Here is a 17,165-nt window from a genome sequence, read left to right on the forward strand (position 1 = left end):
ATATCATGTACTGTCTTTGTTTTTGTGTGCGTGTCTGTTGTTTTCCATTGTGAAAGTTTTTTTTATTATTATTTATTTATTTATTGAAGTACACCCTGTAATAAAGAATGTGCCCAAGAGATACGTACAATTATGTAACGCACGGTCACCTGGAACAAGACGGCAGATTGAAAATGGCAGGAACTCGATGAAGCACAAATGAGAATCGGTGTGTAACCATTAGAAGCGAGATTATTTTCTATTTCCTTCATACCTGTCTGTATATTCTTGCACTGTTAATATTCCACCCCCCCCATCCCCCGAGCATTTATTTCAACCCTGAAAATGTATCAAACGTAAGCACAAAGTCATTGTAAAATTTCATTGGTTTAGACAGTCTCAGGATGAAAAGAAGAATTGAATTTTGTCTTTTTTTTCACTGGAGCGAATGAATTTTTGTTCTCACTTTGTGAATTGATCTAAACGACCATTTGTTCGACGTTTGAATGGAAGTTTGGCATTGTTTCATTTCGATTCGCTGACCGACCCTTGTTAATATTGCTGTATATTACTTTGCTACAGTGATTATTGGTGGAATATTGTTAAACTATAGGATCCCATATATAAATATATGAGAAAACAAATGTCAAAATATCTATTTCAAGTGTCCCATACTTTTAGTGAAGAAAATATTTAGTTAGTTTGTTTTGTCCCAACCCAGGGAATGTATATAATGTGTATACTTCAGCATTTAGTAAGCTGTTTATTTAATTGTATTTCAATTCTTTATTGCTCTGTTTTATGCTACATGTGTACGACTCCATTTTAGCCTCTCAATACTAAGTACATCCCGATGGATACTTGTCATTAATACTAATTTATTGGGTAAATCTGATGGACAAACACAATACATTACTATTAGTGCTTTTTCTAGGCTTGTGAACAGATATGATCGTTTGTTCATGAGAAGGTCAGAAAAACAATCACCATTATTGCCTTTGTGTTTGCAACAGAACATACGAGCACACATTGAAGCTCTGGAGAAGCGTAATCTTCAGTGTACGTTTTTATGAAACATGTTTCAAGTGTCCATACTTTATTTCACTGTTTATAACATCAACTAGAGCGAAGACATTTTTCTAAGAACTTTTGATTTGCTTTGTTTTTTGCTGTATGGGAAAATGTGTGAGGTTGCTTTTACATTAAATATCCGACTTTTTCAAACTATGCCTCTGTAAGAAAAGAAAAAAAGAAAACAACTCGGAGTACTGAGTAAAATATGCACAAACTCAGATTTGCGTTTTCTTATTCATGCAACACATAAGTGTGTTTGAACATTATATATATATATATATACACTCACCTAAAGGATTATTAGGAACACCATACTAATACTGTGTTTGACCCCCTTTCGCCTTCAGAACTGCCTTAATTCTACGTGGCATTGATTCAACAAGGTGCTGAAAGCATTCTTTAGAAATGTTGGCCCATATTGATAGGATAGCATCTTGCAATTGATGGAGATTTGTGGGATGCACATCCAGGGCACGAAGCTCCCGTTCCACCACATCCCAAAGATGCTCTATTGGGTTGAGATCTGGTGACTGTGGGGGCCATTTTAGTACAGTGAACTCATTGTCATGTTCAAGAAACCAATTTGAAATGATTCGAGCTTTGTGACATGGTGCATTATCCTGCTGGAAGTAGCCATCAAAGGATGGGTACATGGTGGTCATAAAGGGATGGACATGGTCAGAAACAATGCTCAGGTAGGCCGTGGCATTTAAACGATGCCCAATTGGCACTAAGGGGCCTAAAGTGTGCCAAGAAAACATCCCCCACACCATTACACCACCACCACCAGCCTGCACAGTGGTAACAAGGCATGATGGATCCATGTTCTCATTCTGTTTACGCCAAATTCTGACTCTACCATCTGAATGTCTCAACAGAAATCGAGACTCATCAGACCAGGCAACATTTTTCCAGTCTTCAACCGTCCAATTTTGGTGAGCTCGTGCAAATTGTAGCCTCTTTTTCCTATTTGTAGTGGAGATGAGTGGTACCCGGTGGGGTCTTCTGCTGTTGTAGCCCATCCGCCTCAAGGTTGTGCGTGTTGTGGCTTCACAAATGCTTTGCTGCATACCTCGGTTGTAACGAGTGGTTATTTTAGTCAAAGTTGCTCTTCTATCAGCTTGAATCAGTCGGCCCATTCTCCTCTGACCTCTAGCATCAACAAGGCATTTTCGCCCACAGGACTGCCGCATACTGGATGTTTTTCCCTTTTCACACCATTCTTTGTAAACCCTAGAAATGGTTGTGCGTGAAAATCCCAGTAACTGAGCAGATTGTGAAATACTCAGATCGGCCCGTCTGGTACCAACAACCATGCCACGCTCAAAATTGCTTAAATCACCTTTCTTTCCCATTCTGACATTCAGTTTGGAGTTCAGGAGATTGTCTTGACCAGGACCACACCCCTAAATGCATTGAAGCAACTGCCATGTGATTGGTTGATTAGATAATTGCATTAATGAGAAATTGAACAGGTGTTCCTAATAATCCTTTAGGTGAGTGTATATGAAGAATTAATTTGCAAAAACAGATCCATTTTTACAAATTTTCAAAAATCATGCTTTTTATTGTTATCGTGTTTTATTGTGTTAGTTAGCTGTTTTTTAAAGTGATTTTTTTAACCTAGTCAAAATAACCCAACTGCAGTTTGATTGAGATTAATCAATGAAAAAACATGATTTTTGAGAATTGTAAAAAAGTTATCAGTTATCAGTTTTTGCTAATGAACTCTTCATATTATTGTTAATTGTACATTATATTATACATTAAATATTATATTATACATACAAAAATGTATTATTATTATTAATAAAAAACAAAAACAAAAAAAAATTATTTATATAAATTACACAGAGTCTAATTTTTGCATTGTAGTATTTAGGTGCTTAATATGTGATTAAATCAGATCCTTGAGTTGCAATAATGGAATATTTTTTTACACATGCTTGGGATTACACTATGAATTTCATGGCTACATGCTGCCCCCAAGAGCCTAACGCTCTCAGTGCATGGGTATGTGGAGGTTCTTCTTCTCTCGAGGCTTTGTTTATTGTGTCCAACTTTAAGTGGCTTTCTGCTGAAACTTTCAAATCCTGTCCTTCTTTCCACTGTACCACCATGGTGACAGCTTTACGTAATCCATAGTGCAAGTTGGCAGAGAAATTACTGGGAAGGATTTGAGGAGATCAAAAAATTGGGAAGGAGCAATGCAGTGTGTTCAGCCTTAAATCTAGACTGAGGCTTAACAGAATAACCGACACAAAACCATTACATTTTTCTGCGCTCGCAAAGATGGTGTGCTGTGTGTTTAAATGCTAGTGGGTCAACTTCAGTTGATGGAATTAACCATTATGTGTTAACCACAATTAACCATAAAATGTCTTATGACTTTACAGCACAACAATGGAAACTGATCTATTTTCAAATGGGTTTTTACATGTATGGACAAGTTTGGAGCTGTAGTAAATTAAAAAACTAAACCTCACTGATTATAAACAGAGCATTGTTGATGACATACTAATACTCATTATAATCTTAAAAATAACGGTCATGGTGTAATAAGTTGTTGCTAGTTGACAATACACATATAACTAAGGATTTGAATAAGAGGTGCAAACATCTAGTTTATTGCAATCATTCTTCTAATTATTTTCAGCAAACTAAAATTAATATTTTTGATATATCTACTGGGTAACAGCTGAACACAATAAAACCACACTGATATACATTCAGACAAGAATCTAACTATATAATGTATATTTTAATTGAAATACTTATTTTTTATATATATATATAAATGTCAGATTGGGGCAAGTTGTCATACTTTTACTGGTTTTATTTATTTATTAAGTTTATTTGTCACAATATTTTGAGTCAAAACAATGGAGCTTTTAACATGTTGCCAACAATGCATTAATATCACCTGTACATTAATACAGCCTAGAACCTATTATATGATATTTAATGGCAGGTTTTGAGTTTAACAACATGGTCTGCACAGCATGTGTTTAATGAACTGAATCGTTTCCCCTGGACAATATTGGTTAAATATTCAACATCTTTCCATTGGAATGTACTAATTCATAAAACAAACCCACCCTGAGAAATATTCACTGCAGTAAAAATAATAATAATAATTGTGACACCTATAGCTCCAGTCTCCCATGTGCTATATATCTCATCTTTTATTGTGAGAGTTTTACTAATTCATCTCAAACTTGTTGAAACCTGCCATCTGTGTTAAATCCCAAAAGACTTAATTATTAGGATATTTTCCCAGAGCAGTTAACATGGAATATTTTTTTGGCCGTCTTCCAGTTTGCTGTTCGGCTGTGATTTGAGTTTTCAAAGCAGCGGCGAGGAAATAAATCTCCAAGTGGGTGGATCTTTGTGAAACAGGGTGGATTTCAATTATGTGCCTCCAATCAATGTTACTTACAATTCAATTATGTCAGTGTGGGTTTTTGGATTATCAAATAATCCCAATTTAGTTGAGAACATCAAATTTGAAAAGATACATTTTATCATGAATTCTATGTTTTTAAAAATACATAATGAAACAAAAAAAAAAAACATGACATGCCACATAAGGACCCGAAATGCTGAATCTTTACAGAATCTGTTCGTTTATAAGAACCATCTGAAAGAATCAATTAATCAGGCTTTCCAAAATGTATGAAAGAGAGGTTAATTTCGGATGAACTGATTCATTCACAAGAATGAATCAAAATTTCCAAACCCACATATTAGAGGACTATTAAAGATGAACTGATTCACTAGGATGAATTTGACTTTTCAAAGTTACATACTGTTTGAAAGAGAGGTCCATTCTGATTTAGAATAAACCAAACTTACCATATGAGAGACAGGTATATTTACAATAAACTGATTCATTAGAATGAATCAGAATTTCCTACATATGAGAGAGAGAGAGGTATGTTTAGGACGAACCGAATCACTAGAATGAATCAAAATTTCCTACATATGAGAGAGAGAGAGAGGTATGTTTAGGACGAACCGAATCACTAGAATGAATCAAAATTTCCAAAGCTACACTGTAAAAAAATCAAAAGCTGAGAAAACTTAAAAGTTTAAGGAAACTAGCTTCAAGACAATTTTGAGTTTTCTCAACTTATTGGACAACAAAAAGTTGAGAAAACTCGAACATTTCCTACAAAATCAAGTTGAGAAAACTCAAAAATCTCCTGCAGCTTGTTGCCTTAAACTTTTAAGTTTTCTCAACTTTCGATTTTTTTGCAGTGCACATATGAGAGAGAGGTTCGTTAAAATGCCCCTGTTATGGATTTTTGAAAATGACCTTTCATGCAGTGTGTAACATAAGTGAATGAAAACATCCTGTAAAGTTTTAAATCTGAAAGTGCACCGTGATTAAAGTTATTCCCCCGGTTTCACAGACCAGGCTTAAACCTAGACTAAAATGTAAGTCTGAGCTGTTTCAAATGAAATAAACTTGCACTGACTGATCTTAAAATATATCAGTGCCTTTGATTTGTCTCAAGATGCACACCAGTAATGCTTTCTTCTAAGGCACGTTTATTAAAAGGATTTAAATGTCCTAATTAAACTATGGCCTAATCCTGGTTTAGTCTAAGCCATGTCTATTAAACCGGGCCGTTGACTCTCAAAAGAAAGAGTACAAAATATCTGTGTTGTGGTTATTGATATTGTTTTATTTACACACCATCTGTATACTCTGTCAGCTTTTATTGAGAAGAGAATGGCCCTTTATGCCACTGTTTCAAAGCAACACAACTGTTCAAAGACAAATCATTTCAAAACAAACCCAACAACAGCCTGTTATCCAGCACCCCTAAATTAGCATTTGATTTCTCATTGCATTGTATCAATGCTGCTGTGGTTTTGTTCGGTCATCTATGATTATAATCATATGATTTACAATGGATTATCCAGCCTGTCGTTGTATGGCATGTTGGCTACGCCACTGGAATATTTCTAAGCACACACCTCGTTAAAGACCTTTGGGAGGAAAACAAAACGAAATAAGTAATTTGGAGATCTTTAGTATGCATGGAGGACGTAAACAAATGAGATCACCTTGAAAGGACAATTAAGAAGAGAGCTAAGAACCTGCCAGGCCGCACAGAGTAATTACAACTTAAAAGATAAATGATTGAGTTTTTAATGGTGTTCTGAATCGAGTTAGTTTTAGCAAAACAAGGAACAATCGATGCACTCACAGAAGACCACAAATGTACCCAATTGGTAGTGTTTAGCTTAATGACGGACGCTGAAATGACAAAGACAACTGGCATGACCTTGAGCAGACAGATGAACCAACAGAAAATGGGTTTTTCTACTGATTAAAACCAGTGTTCCCTAGACATAGAAGATTATTTCAACTCAGTGTGGAGGGCAAACCAAACAACTTTTATCTTAATATGGAGCTTTAAAATATGTTTAGTGACTGCGGTGATCAAGATGGAGATTTACCCTCCTGCAGGGAATAAGACTGATTTTTAAGCTTTGGTTCTGTTGTACTTTTATTTTGTACACAGCATGCTAGAAATTCATATGTTTGTGATGAGATTTTCAAACTCATTTTACTGCACATCATGGCAGCCTCAAGCCTGTCTCAACCACAGAATAAAGAGAGAAATAAAAAGGCTAATTCATTTGCGACTCCTAAAAACCTCAATTCTGAGAAAAAAGTCTGAATTGTGAGATATTAACTATGAAAAGTAACTTTTTTCATGCAATTTTGAGTTTACATTTTTTTTTTCCTCTGAAGTCTGCATCTCACAATTCTGGTTTTTCTACCTTTTTTTTTTTTATTCCATGGTGGAAAGTCTGAATTGTGAGAAAGTAGCCATTCATTTTGACTTTTAATCTCTCAATTGTACTTTTTTTTCCCGAACAATTATGAGTTTATATCTCATAGTTCTACAGCTACATTTTAGAAACTGCAAGAAAAACATGAGGAAACAAGCTACATACAATTCTGACTTCTCAGAAATGCGAGTTTATATCTCAAAGTCCAGACTTTATATCTCATAATTCTGTCCTTTTTTCTCAGAACTGCATGAATTGTGAAATTAAAAAAGGCCTGATTACATTTACATTTTACATTTACATTTACATTTATTCATTTAGCTGACGCTTTTATCCAAAGCGACTTACAATTGCTATATATGTCAGAGGTCGCACGCCTCTGGAGCAACTAGGGGTTAAGTGTCTTGCTCAGGGACACATTGGTGTCTCACAGTGGATTCGAACCCGGGTCTCTCACACCAAAGGCATGTGTCTTATCCACTGCGCCATCACCACCCCATTACATTTTATATTTTTTACTCCATGGCGGAAACAAGTTTCCATAGACTATAGTTCAAGTAATATGACAGTGAAGCTGAAACTGAATTTTTTTTTAATGCACAATTATTATTTTACATAGATTTATTAATTTTTTTTAACAGATTTCTTCTTTTTTTGATGATTTCATCTCCTCCCTGTAAACAACAAACAATAAAACATAACCAAATGTGTAAGTTGTCTGTCATATATGACATCTTTGGAAAGATGTGGAAGATGACTAACCTGGACTCTAATACCACTTGTTGGTGCCAAAAAGTCTTGCCCTGTCAGTGGCAGACAGAAAGCTCGCAGCATCACTGCCCATGGTCTTCCCAGTCTGGTCAGCTTTTGGCACTGCTGGAATGCCCGGGACGGACGGTAAAGTGTCTCCGGTGCCGTTTCTTCTGGTCACAGAATTCACTGCATTTCCAATGTCAGGAAATACAACATTTCTCTGTCTTCCCTTCATGCGCCTCGATGGAGGCCTCGTGTTAGAAGATGGGCCAGGTAAGGAGGTAACACATTGAGGTAACTGGGTCTGGGAAGGGCTCTCAAAAGTAGGAGTAATGCTTGGCCTTGTCGGCTTCTTGCTTTTTCGGCTTGGGAAACAATTTGATCAACTTTATTTAGTCAACTAAAAATGTCTAAGGTGTGCCAGAAAACTCATTATGTGTGACATGAATGAATAAAAGCAATAAACATGTCTACTTTGTTCTGTTTGTACAATACACAACATATCGACCTTATTTAAAATGACTAAATGAGTAGCCTATTGAAAACAAATCTAGATTAATAGGCTATAAAAATATAAACAGACGCAACATATGTGCTTAATAATCCATTAAGATGTAAAAAATCTCCTGGTGCTACTGCTTACCTTTTCATTGCGATCACAAACAGTTGAAATGATCTGAACAACTTCACTCACAGATGAACTGCTCTGAACAGATTCCACTGAAGTCTCCTCAGAACTATGGCGTCATAATGCATCAGTTCTACTGCTGTTGTTCCACCTGGTCTCTCTCTCTCTCTCTCAGGTTTAAAGCTGTGCTTGCTTCTTCTGTGAACGCGATATGGATAATACATGATTATTCTGACCTCTTGTGGCGAAATGACTCAATTGCTGACAAATATTTTCGGTTTTTAATCACTTTTTTCAAATGTAGCTTAAGTGGTCAAATATATAGGCTATACACACACCCACACCCCTTTCATATAAATCCATCCCCTCCATAATGCAGTTCACGTATAAAGTCCATTTGCTTTTTTTCCTCGTTCATTTTAATGTATTTTTAATTTAAATCCACCTGCTCTAGGTGTTTAGCAGTTTGGCAATAATCATGTTATTAATATTAATAATCATCTGGAATTTCCTCACATTTATTTGAGATATTTATTGTGATAATGATGGACTCTTTTAAAACACTATGTTGAAACCGGTTCACTATTGCACACTTTTTTCAATTCAGTTTTTCAGTTTAGAGGAAGACAGTAACTAAGAATATTGTGTGATAATGCATTATGAAGGTGGTAAATTTATATTATTTTTAGTGTGCATGTGTATGTATATATATATATATATATATATATATATATATACACACACATATATATATATAGTGTGTGTGTGTGTGTATATATCAATCATAAATTAAAAAGATTGATTTATTTGTTCATTATCTGTTAGCAACACTACATTTACACACAGTGATTTTTTTTTATTATTGACATTTTATTTGCTACTATTCGTTAAATCTGAATCAGATAGTGAACTATACAGTGCATTCTAGGTTTACATGACAGTATTATGGTTACAGGGTTAAAACAAAAAAGACACAAAAAAGTAAAAATAGAACATTCCATCGATGCTACGATGGCAAAATGAACAGGTTATGTCTTATAGACTAAAATTATACATTAGTTCATTAATTAATTCAATGAGTCAAACAGGATATTTCACAATTTAAAAAAAAAAAAATTGTAGGTTAGAATCTGATGAAAAGCATATGAAAAGTAAGCATTCTGTTCCACAACAAGAGTTAAAATAATGCCATTGTCTCTATTTGTGATCCAACAGCCAATAGACTATGTGCATGGCCTTGATGACATCATCAGCTAAAAAGGAAAGTCATTTCAGAAGATGTTACATTTTGATTAAATAATACGTAATGAAGAACCATGCACAATAAGATCAGAAACATGTTTTAAGAATGGAAATAGGATCAATTTTGATTTTATGTTGACCTTGAAATCGATCTTTTCCAAACTCGCTCCACTTTCACAAGCAAAAAGTGAACAATATCTAAACACTTACTATTTTTTTTCCCCTTAGAGAGACTATGGATTTTATGTATTTTTCACAAACCCTACATGATATGCATGAAATCTTACATGGCAGTTATTTAAATGTCACTATAACTATGACTTATGCATATATGAATTCTTAAAAAAGAAGAGATGCATATTCAATGGACAATTCTCATGCCAAAGACGTATTAGGCTATACTGGAATGTACTTATATGCTCTACATAGCATAACAAAAATCATCATTCATTTACATAATAAAGAGAATTACAATGATTGTCCTTTGTGGCAGTGTACAAGAAATTAATACTAGGACTGGAAATTAATCCATGGGTCATTCCTTTTATGTAGTACATTTTCATATGTCTATATTTGAATAAAAATATAAAATTGGCAATTGTTGCAGATTAAAGTCATATTAATTTTCTTTCATGACAATATTACAATTAACGCACTAAAAAAGCATAAGAAGTCAATTTATTAAGAAATAAGTGCTTTTCCTTCTTTAATCAAAATATTTAAACCAAACTCAATTGTAGTGTTTTAATTGTTAATCTTTTTATAGAGATTTACTTTGTCCTCAATATTACTTTCCACCCTGTCACCCTGCGGAAAAATCCCTTTAACTAACAAAAGCCAGCTCCTACACGACACCGTCATCCAGGAAGTGACATTTTTGGTGGGAAAACATACACATCTTAAAGTATGACCAATTAATTCAAAGATGTTTCGTGCTATTAGTTTGTTTGTCTCATTTCAAAATATTCCACCCTGTTGGACAAGATTAAAAAAAAAACGGGTATGATGGAATCAAAATATCAAAACATGGTTAAAAATATCAAAATTAACTTGAGCTAACTATCAATTTGTAATTAAACAAAGCATTTAGCCCTTTATTTCCACCCTGTTAATGTACCATCCTGTTAGGCATCTTGTTCTTTTTTTATATAAGTTATCATTTATAAACGTCTGAGCTTAGCAGAGCATATTTCTGAAATACTTAATTACATTAAAAGCAGTTTTCAAAACGTGTGGCATAACAGGAATGACCCCTATGGCATAACAGCAAACAAGAAATGAAAGGCATATCCGTATGCATCTGTATAGCATTTTCATACGAAACTCCTGGTAATAGTGCAAATTTAGTCACAACCATATTTGGAAACATTACGAAAGTGCTCCTAATAAGAAAGTCATGCTCAAAAGTATAATTGACGGCAGCAGAAAGGTAAGCTCCTGAGTAAAAATGAAACAGACCGTTCCCCAAGCTGCTTTGCTCTGTTGTGCATCACAGAGCTGGATCTGTAACAGTGCTCTGAACGTTGTCTTGCAGGAAGGCAGTGGGCGACCTGAGTGCTACTGTGTCTCCTTCAGGACATGTGTCATCAAGAAAGGTGTCCAGGGAGGAGTTCGCATGGGCGTCCTGGTCTGGGCCAGCCAGGCTAGGAGAGGCCATGGGGGTGAGGAGGACGGAGGTGGGACAGTCGGAGGAGAAGTACCTGGCAAGTGCTTGCAGCTGTTCGGACTGTGGCGCGCCATCCGTAGAGAGACTCTGACACAGGCCTGAGAGATTCTGACGCACATCCTCTATGCTGAGCTTCAGCTGGTTGTGATCTTGCAGTAATTTCTCCTTTTCGCTCCTCTGATAAATGTGGAAACAAAAGAAGATCCATTTTAAGTTTGTGTTTACCAGACTTTTCATTCCCTATGGAGAAAAACACTAATCATAGCACATGCTATTGATTTTCCAGTCCGATCTCACGGCAATTCGTACATATTTTACGAGGTGGCTTATTTGTACAAATTCATACGATTTTTGCTAAATCGTACGCATTTTACGAGTTGCACAATTCATACGAATGACCTACCCGTCACTGGGGTTTAGACAAATCGTACAAAATTGTGAGGTCGTACGAATTAGCCACTTCGTAAAATACGTACAAATTGGTCGTGAGATAGCGTCATGATTTTCTTGGTGTCTGTTGTTTTGCCGCATTACGTAATGTGTGCAAAACTGCGTACTATGTCTGATTGATTAGTTTTCTAATTCTCCATCTGAAAAGGGGACAATAGAAGCAATATAATTGTATAATTTATGTCCATACACATTGTGGTAATGGTTAGGGATGGGAATCTTAGGAAATTTAAACGTTTCTGGTTTCCCATTAGCAATTCTTACCGTACTTTAGAGGAAGAACCAACAACTTTTAATAATTTGTTTCAAAAAGGCCTATATACTCATTTAAAATACTTAAAATTAATAAGCCATTACTGCTATCAAATCAATTAATCGCATCCAAAATAAACGTTTGTTTATATACTACATGTGTGAGTACAGTGCATCTTTATGTATAAATATACACACATATAGTTTAAAAATGTATATAGTATAAATATACACACATACATGTACGTATATATTTAAATCACAATTAATTGATTTGGCAGCACTGTAAATTAAATTTTATTGTAAAGATGTTACCAAAAAAACTAACTATTTCTGTATATCTGTGCAAATTTTGTATGCAGATGTATATTTTTAACAGTCTACTTTTACAATGAAAGGATAATTTATTACGCAAAACTGATATGATACACACAAACACACCATTATATATTTATGCAATCATTGTTTTCTAATACTTGTGGCCATGCCTACTCCCTACAGTCTAACTGATTTAATTAATTGATTGATAATTGATTGTACGGGCCACACCCCTGAATGAGTTGTTGAGTGAGTCTGAAAACGCTCAAATTCTTAAATTAAATTAATGGTTCAAATCAGTCTGAGACTGATTCTTTTCAACTTTGTTCAACTTTATCTTCTCACACGTGACACTTCCTGCAAGCGCGTTCATGAGTTCACGAGCAGAGCACGATGCATGCGTACGCCTCAGATCACTCACGACGCATGCGACGTGACCTGCTAACGTAGAGGCCAGCGTACAGACAGAGAACCCGGAAGGCACTAACGCGCTTGCAGGAAGTGTCACGGAAGAGAAGAAAAAGTTGAATTAAGTTGATATTTTGTTTTCTTTGTGCACAAAAAACGTTCTCGTCGCTTCATAAAATTCAGATTGAACCACTGATGGCAGATGGACTATTTTGACAATGTCTTTCATACTTTTCTGGGCCTTGACAGTGTTATTTGCTTGACAGTCAGTGGGACAGTCACAAGCCTCCCGGTTTTCATCCAAAATATCTTAAATTGTGTTCTGAAGACGAACGAAGCTTTGACGGGTTTGGAACGACATGAGGGTAAGTGATTAATTACAAAATTTTCATTTTGGGGTGGAGTACCCCTTTAATGGGGTAAATGGGGCTTAAACTGTTCAGACCTGTTCAAATACAAAATATTATTTTAGTTTCAGTAGATATGACAAACGGATATACCAGTTTCTTAATTTCTCCCTCCAGCCTGTCGATGCAGTCCAACTTTCTCTTGCGGCAGCGCTGTGCAGCCATGCGGTTTTTACTCCGCCGTCTCACATCCTGAACAAACTCCAGCTGTTCTGGGGTTAGCTGCTCGCGTTTCAACATCTGCAGGAATGCTCTCCGGGTCATGCTGGAAATTTGCTCCACAGGGAATGGCAAATCCACCTGGGAAGAAAAGCGAGACGTCAACACTGCATTATGGAGAACTGCAGCTGTATTCATCCTCAAGTTTGGTTACATTTTTCAGTAGGGACTGAAACTTTTAATTGAAGCATGTCAGGGAATCTCAATCGAGGTTGAAAATATTTGGCACCAAACCTGAAGTTTTGCAAGCTCACCTCTTGCACTTGTTCACTGCTGCCGCACTGCGAACAGTCTTCGTCCGATTCGCACTCAGAGTTAATAGGGGACATGGAGGGACTTTCTTCAGTGTCCTCTTTGGACAGAGTTTCTCCTCCAGAGGTCTGTCTATCGTTGGAGCTCAGGTCTCTCAGGAAGGGACAATCATCAGGCGCAGCGCCCAGATCCAGATGCTTTAACCAGTGGAAGTCTGAGCCATTTCCTGCAGATGACTGGTCGATAGAGTCCAAAGGTAGCGGCTCATTTAACGCGGAGCTCAAATCCGGCCAAAAACCCTTTGCGAGATGCTCAGCCACTTCCCTTTCCACCGTGCTTCGTTCTGTGGAGCAATCTTTGGGGGACAGTTCAGAGAACGATTGTTCGTTGGAGTCAAACACCTGGTTGTCGCCTGTGCCAATGTTGCTGAGGCCTGGAGCGTCAGAAATGCTGTCCAAAACCCCACTTGACTGCGCTGAATCCAGAGGACATAGTTGGCTGCAGTCGGTGGGCGACATTAGAGGCACTTCACGTTGGTTAAAGTGGCCCTCGGTGATACTGGCTATGTTCAGGTCTTTATCAGTAGGTGGTTCACAATGCACATCCATTGCTAGTTCCTTCTGGAAATCATCCTCCATTGCTAAAATGTCCCCTGCTGCAGAAGAATGCAGTTCCTCGTTGTCACCAGTGCTTGAAATAGACAGGAAAGGACAAACTTCAGCGGCCGCCATGGAAGAGGAAGGCAGCTGTGGGCCACAGTTCTGCAGGCAAAACTGATCTTGGCCATCACCCATGTGGTATGCAGTGCCTCTTTCATAAAGCGGGGATAAATCTAACTGCATTACTTTGTCATTTGTGTTGGGGGGACAATCTTTAGAACTTTCTTCAGAGGATGTTGCAGATGCAGCTTGCATGACAGTACTTGCATCTTGAGGTACACCATCTTCTCCAGTTTCAGTGTTTTGGTCGTTTGGACTGCAGATGGATGGGGATTTCTCATGGGACGCTTGGCTCTTGCTTTTACCCTTCACTTTTTTTGAGGTTCCACCACCATCGGAAAACTTTGGGACGAGGAATTCAAAGCAGGCTTTATCGAGGTTTTGAAATCCGAGAAATTCGGCGCATCTGTGGATCTCCAGGATGTTTTCTTTTGTGAAGTGAAGTTTTGCAGTGTAGGCAAACTGCAGAAGAGGCTCAAATCCTTCCACCGTGACCTTGGGAGATTAATGATGTAGTCATGATTACTGCATGAATAAATCATTTGCAAATCGCATTACTGGGTTATTGCTGTAACTTCATTTACTCAATTTAATCTCAATATATAAGGCCTAATTTGACAGCACTGCAATGTAAACAATTTTTAAAGGAATAGTTCACACAATAATGAACACTCTGTCATCATTTACTCGCCCTTATGTCATGCCAAACTCGTTTGACTTAGTTTCTTCCATCATACACTCAAGCAAAAGTTAAAGCGTTTAAATAAAATCAAAGTCAAAACAAATGCATCACGAAGAAATGAAGAACCATGTTCAAAAAAATTCTTAAAAGGTGGTGTAACCATCATGATTACTAATTCATAAATGTTATGACGTCGATATTTAAATTTGCCTTTTCATAAAAAGGTCAAATTATCTAGCATTTTTAAGAAACACACAGTTATGGGAGTCTGCAGGGATCCAAATATACAAATATAAATAAACAGCTTTGTAACTAATAATATTAATAATAAAATATCATACCAAAAATACAAATAAAGGTCTGTTTCAAATTTTTGTTTAATTTGATGCATTTTTATTAAATCATGATATCTGGATAGAAAAATTACACGGGAAAAAAATATATATATATATATTTTTTGCCCCTCAAAAATATATATAAATTATAAACATGCTCATCAGAGAAGAGGTGTATTCAAGTCAGTATATGCATTTTTTTAAATGTATTTTTGAATAAATATATCTATAATAAAAATTATATACATCAAAGCACTGACCCTCATACTATCCTTCATAGATTTATTCATGCATGAGTAAATGATGACAGAATTTTGTTTGAACCATATATTGTTGGTTTTAAGGGTTGCTCAATTTATTTATTTATTTTACATTTACTTAAATAAATGTATGTATGGGTGTTAATGTGTTAATAATTACAACAGATCATAAAGGGATGACAGCTGAACCATGGTTCTCCAGATTCAACCCATTCACCATATCAAGCATTACCTCATCCGGTAACCTGACGGTGGGGTTTGGTCGGCTGTGGTTTGTAAGTCTGGTGTAAAAATAGTCGCTACAGGAAGCCAGCACTGAAGAGTGTGCTCTAAAGCTCCTGCGCTCCACTTCAACCGTCACATCACACAAGAGCTCTTTCTGTCTCAGCTCCTCCAGCGAGTGAAGAACATGATGGCTGTGAACAGCGGACTGAAAGGTGAAAACAGAGGTCCGGGGTCCATCCACAGACATGGCGCAGGGGTTTAGCTACAAAATAACAGATACATAGACGCAACTGTGTAACAAAGTGGAAATACAGAAATGGATGCATCAAGTTACACTTGGGTGGAGGGATGTCCGGCTTAATACATGATGATGGACACATACAGTATTCAGTTACATTGACAATTACACCAAGTAGATATTTAAATAAAAGGACCATAATAACACTGTTTTAGTGTTTTTGAGAAACCATTAGGATAAGTGTTTTCAGTTAATATTCTTACTGTATATGTCCATCATATAGTTCACATACAGTTAACAGAATAGTTTGCACTGGATATGTCAACATAAGCCAAAATGAGTGTTAAGCAACTGTTTTTCAGCTGGCATAAATAAACATTGCGTAACTTTAATACCTGAAGAATATGCCATATTGAGAAAATGGCATATTCTTCAAGACAATACAGCAAAAGTAGGAACTAGCTAGTTGTTTACTGTGAAATTGTACATTTTAACACAATCATGTTTACACGTGGGGTTTGTATGTTTGTAGAGGAATAGGAAACCGACCTGACATATCACTGGAGATCAGAAGCCGTCAAAAGTCGCACTCTGTCCATCGCTTTTGCAGTTTAAACGTGAAATCGGATTAAAGTTTGACAGCGAAACGACTCCATATCGTCTATATGCCTGTCATGTGACTGTCCAGTGCGGCAGTGAGTACGCGCACGCACAGAACGTACTGCGCCGTCTGCTGACCACGCCCACAGAGAGACACGCCCACTTCTAGAACATTAACTAGATAGATCAGGGGTTCTCAAAGTCTACATTCAAAGGTCCAAATCTGAATTTTCATCAGTGTCAAAGGTCCGGAACAATTGGTTATTACAAAACGTGTTTTTAATAAACATACATAACATATAACAAATAAACACTCATTTAAAAAAAAAAAAAGGTTCCCTTTGCATTCAAAATACTTTAATAACAAGTGCAAAAGTGGCAAAACAATTAATTTAAGTGTCAGCAGTAGAAGTCGACCTATAATGTTTTTTCTCTGGCCAATATTTAGAAATCAGGGCAGCCTATGGCCGATATATGATGCTGATTTTTTGGGCCGATTTTCTCTTTTTTTCCTTTTATATCAAAAGAGAGTTTGCGTAAATGGTTATTGCTGGGCACATGATAGTAATAGTAGTAGTAGTAGCCTAATTCATAGTAATAATACATGGCTCAAAACTTAAGCACCTTCTCAAAACAGTTCTGAAGCA

The 17,165-nt window shown here is 36.5% G+C and overlaps 1 protein-coding gene across 2 annotated transcripts; it reads right to left on the minus strand.

Annotated features, from left to right (window-relative positions):
* Positions 1–10,476: 10,476 nt before the first annotated feature.
* LOC306854397 (transcription regulator protein BACH1-like) lies at positions 10,477–16,657 on the minus strand. Of its 2 annotated transcripts, none has more exons than XM_079392356.1 (5): positions 16,468–16,657; positions 15,688–15,942; positions 13,462–14,673; positions 13,082–13,288; positions 10,477–11,330 (listed from the first exon to the last, which is right to left on the minus strand). In XM_079392356.1, the coding sequence occupies exons 2-5, from the start codon at positions 15,925–15,927 to the stop codon at positions 10,977–10,979; spliced, it is 2,013 nt and encodes a 670-aa protein (XP_079248482.1). In that variant the 5' UTR covers positions 15,928–15,942; positions 16,468–16,657; the 3' UTR covers positions 10,477–10,976. The 2 variants fall into 2 exon arrangements, with proteins under 2 accessions (XP_079248482.1, XP_079248483.1); XM_079392357.1 differs by having other exon boundaries at positions 15,688–15,970.
* Positions 16,658–17,165: the final 508 nt, after the last annotated feature.

This window comes from Barbus barbus (assembly GCF_936440315.1).
Source record: "Barbus barbus genome assembly, chromosome: 34".
NCBI lineage: Eukaryota > Metazoa > Chordata > Actinopteri > Cypriniformes > Cyprinidae > Barbus > Barbus barbus.